The following is a 3691-nucleotide window of genomic DNA, read 5'->3' on the forward strand; positions in this document are numbered from 1 at the left end:
AAATATGACATTTAAACAAAAGCATACATGTTCAATGTAACAGCTGCAATCCTTGGGAGTACATTGAGGTCTTTTAATCCGGCTATCAGATAATTACCATGGCACACTACTCTTTGCAATCATATCCATTAGGATACCTGTTCCCATGGCATCAAAATCGCTCTCGAATACTGAAAATGACGGGATTAAATTGCCAGTAGAAGCTAGAAAAAATGTAGGAACGACAATTCTATGACCTTGTATGAAGGAAATACCTCCCTACAGTCAATGCATTTAACTGGTCATGCTCGAAATGAATATCCTGGGGCGAGAAAAATGAAAGAACCGACATATAAGCGACAAATTATTTATTTTTCCATAATCGGTATACAAATCAGCTTACAGGTTTTATTTACAAAACGATAAAAAAATATGAGCAACTGACATGCATTAACTAAATATTTGGTAACGACAAGGCGGAGTTAAATGACATCAAATGAAAATACAAAGCACAGGATCAGCTATTCCCGTATCACTCTCTTGGTTTCTCCTCGGCCTCAGATACGTTGGCCTTTTCGCTGACCGTCTCTCGGACGTTCTTGACCGCTGGGACACCAGTTGAGGTGATAGGAACTACACGAACATTTTCTTCCTCCAAAGAATGGGCCTAAAATTGTGAAAAGAAAAATGTTTATAATCTCTTCCTTCCCAACATTGAGTGGAAGGATGCTGGAACTGTGGTTGCATAAAAAATAAAAATCTCTATTTTTCTCACAAGGTCGATCACAGTGAAAAACACATTTTATGTACTATATAATGCATGGCTAGGACATTTAAAATTCGTGTAAACTCGTCCTCACATCTAGAAAGTCTTACTAATTAATGACTAACCACATATAAGAGTTGCATACAATTATCGCATTAAGAAGAAGAAATGTGAAACAAATTTCAAACAATTTTTGATCAAAGGACATGAACAGGCACTTCCTTTTCATGACTAAAATCATTTTGTAAATGAGCAAATTTCTCATAACAAGAATTCATAGTAAGTTGGCCACTAGCTTAGCAAGAACGGCATTGTTTACGTTCATGCTAATCGAAATTTCATTCCATTTCGAAAAATAACTACGATTAAGAAAACATACTAACATATTTAAACGCATCATCATGATCAAAGTTAACCAAGTGATTGCACTATAAAGGGAAATTTTATCGAAATTCACCCAAAGCAATCTGCATTAATCTTACAATTGAGTGACCCAGAGCTAAGTAATCCAAGGAGAATTCTCTATTAATTAAATAGCACTGAATGATGTACATCATATATTGCACTACTTTTCTTCCTTACTAGATCCAAGTCGACATTTGAGCACCCGTATGATCAACACCATCTATTTCCATTTAAATTTTGTTTGAATAACTTTCCCTTGATTAAATCAATTTCATGTGAGGGCGAGCCCATTCATTACTCACACGGTTCTCTTTAGGATGTATTTGTCAAAAGTGTCACTTGCCAGGAGGATTTTATCAAAGTTTCACGTTTATGTCTCCAGTTCAAAAAGTAAAATTTTGTTCGAACTTCCACGAGAACAAGCAAAGCACCACCCACCCCAATGAAGAATAGAGCATCAACGGACGCTTCATTACAATGAATCGTCCGAGGTAAGTCTGTGATCACGGGTGAGCGTAAGGTACATCAAAAGAGGTACACATACCTTCGGGGCGGATATGGTAAGGATTCCATCGGATGAGAGCGAGGAGGTGACATTCTCCGGGGGGATCCCCTGGGGGAGATTATATCGACGAACGAAGTGCCTTGACACGTAGCCGTGCTGGTCCTTCTTTTCCTCGTGCTTTCCTTCCACGATGACCTGGTCCCCAACAGTCTTTACCATTATTTCTTCCGGGGCGAACTGCTGGACGTCGATCACGGCGTTGAATCCATCTTTGTCGAGCCGTACGCTGGACGTCCCGCTGTTCTGACCTGCGAGGAGGCGCCAGGGGCGGAGGTAACCAGCGAGAGTCCGGTCAGCGATAGGTTGGATGAGGTCGCTCAGTCTCATGCCGAGGCCAAAATCTTGGTCAAAAAGCAAGGAGGGAGTGCGATAATCCTCCCACGGATCCGCCAACAGAGTTCGAACCAGAGACATCTGGGAAAAAATTACAAGTCCATTTGGTTACAGAAGTGTTCCTTCCTGCCTGCTGATTAATAATATGCTCAGAGAAAACAATGATATTCAAAGCTAATGATTACGATCGTACGTATCTCACCTTCTTTGGATTGGTAATTCACCGACACAGCTACACCGCGTAAGATCGGAGGCGCCGCGAATATCTTCTCAACTTCTGATTCTCGTTTCAGTGATTTCAAACCTGCGAGCGCTTGTGGAGCGACAGGTATATATGCTTTCGACGTGTTTCGCAAGGTTGCCGCTAGGCTGCGCTGGAAACTCCCATGTTTTTCGTTCCTCGATCGTTCCAGAGAGGGGTGGAGAATCGTCTGCTTCGCTCATGCGCAAACCGCAGGAAATTTCGCGAAAATTCTCTCCATCCCCACTTACATCTCTGTGGGAAAACATTGGCAGCAAAGAATCATCTCGAATCACTGAAGATGTTTCGCTTGAGTTATCTTTCAGTGAGCTGGGGTTCGTGTGTGCATTTGGGACAGAAAGTTCTCGTTTCAACAAGTGAACGCGCGTGACAGTAAATATGTCAACAAGTGTGAACGCTATTGAGTTTTAAAATAGGTCTGTTACTTATTTTTGATGGTGGAATGCTTTGATGGCTATATTCGATTTAATCATGGGCAATGAAAGTTACTCTTGTACTTTTGCCAGACCCATGTCAAACGATGAGCACCAACCTTTTCACTTCAAATGCATGTTCCTTTTGCTTTAGAGCGTCGGCTTGCAATCGTCTGTTCGTAAACTGGGCAAATGAAAAAAAATGATTTTTAATGCATGTAAATCGTCGAGTTAGAATTAGCGAGTCATTCTCATTTCGTTCGACGAAAACATTTCAGGAAAATGTTTTCGATTGATTTTCAACATCATTGCTACATAGACATCCTTCCAATATTTGCAACAGATTTAATATGTAATTTAGCCTTCACTCCGTGAGTGATTTCCAATCTAGATCCTCTAATTATTTTATACGCTACTGTTTGCCATAACAACGGTTCACAAATCTAGCTCTTCTATGTTGCACGCGATCCAATTCGGCAATCAATCCAACTTCATGAAGATCTCTAATACTGGCAGCATACATGTATTCTGCGAGTGACAGTTCCTCACTCCCTGCGTCGCCTGTGGCTTCCCATTAAGATCTGGAATTCGAAAGAACCACACCTTGAATGAAGCTAAGGGTGCCCAGAGGGGTCCCCGAGTATTGAACCAGGGCCCTACGGGAAGTAACCTAGTGCTCTACCCACTGGATACTTTTATCAGCTGCCATTCCTTTAACGAATATTTGACTGTTATTAAAATCATAATTCTTCACAGATCGATTAATGAGGGGCTAGTCTTCAAAGACTCCTTGCCAAACGCTCGTGTAGGATTCTCAGGGAATTATGTAAAAAAATCCCGATCACGGGGGCCCCACGGTGATTAAAAATAAGTGTCCTAAGCATTAAATAGTTCACCTCTTTGAGATGCCAGGTGCTGAGAATGTGCCGACATGTTTAATCGCTCCAGAATAGCAAATAAAAATTTCT

General features: G+C 41.2%; 1 protein-coding gene across 1 annotated transcript; it reads right to left on the minus strand.

Moving 5' to 3' along the window:
• Positions 1-332: 332 nt before the first annotated feature.
• Positions 333-2367, minus strand: LOC139686253 (protein lethal(2)essential for life-like). The gene is made up of 3 exons (XM_071583411.1): positions 2251-2367; positions 1695-2129; positions 333-646 (listed from the first exon to the last, which is right to left on the minus strand). The coding sequence occupies exons 2-3, from the start codon at positions 2127-2129 to the stop codon at positions 512-514; spliced, it is 570 nt and encodes a 189-aa protein (XP_071439512.1). The 5' UTR covers positions 2251-2367; the 3' UTR covers positions 333-511.
• Between the last annotated feature and the right edge of the window lie 1324 nt (positions 2368-3691).

Source organism: Hetaerina americana, unplaced genomic scaffold (genome assembly GCF_022747635.1).
Source record: "Hetaerina americana unplaced genomic scaffold, ioHetAmer1.1.p SCAF_1, whole genome shotgun sequence".
Taxonomy (NCBI): domain Eukaryota; kingdom Metazoa; phylum Arthropoda; class Insecta; order Odonata; family Calopterygidae; genus Hetaerina; species Hetaerina americana.

Coding starts and splice junctions, on each gene's coding strand:
- LOC139686253 (XM_071583411.1), bottom strand. CDS start 2,129: ATGTCTCTGGTTCGAACTCTGTTGGCGGATCCGTGGGAGGATTATCGC. Junction 647..1,694: donor TTACCATATCCGCCCCGAAG/GTATGTGTACCT, acceptor TCACAATTTTAG/GCCCATTCTTTGGAGGAAGA.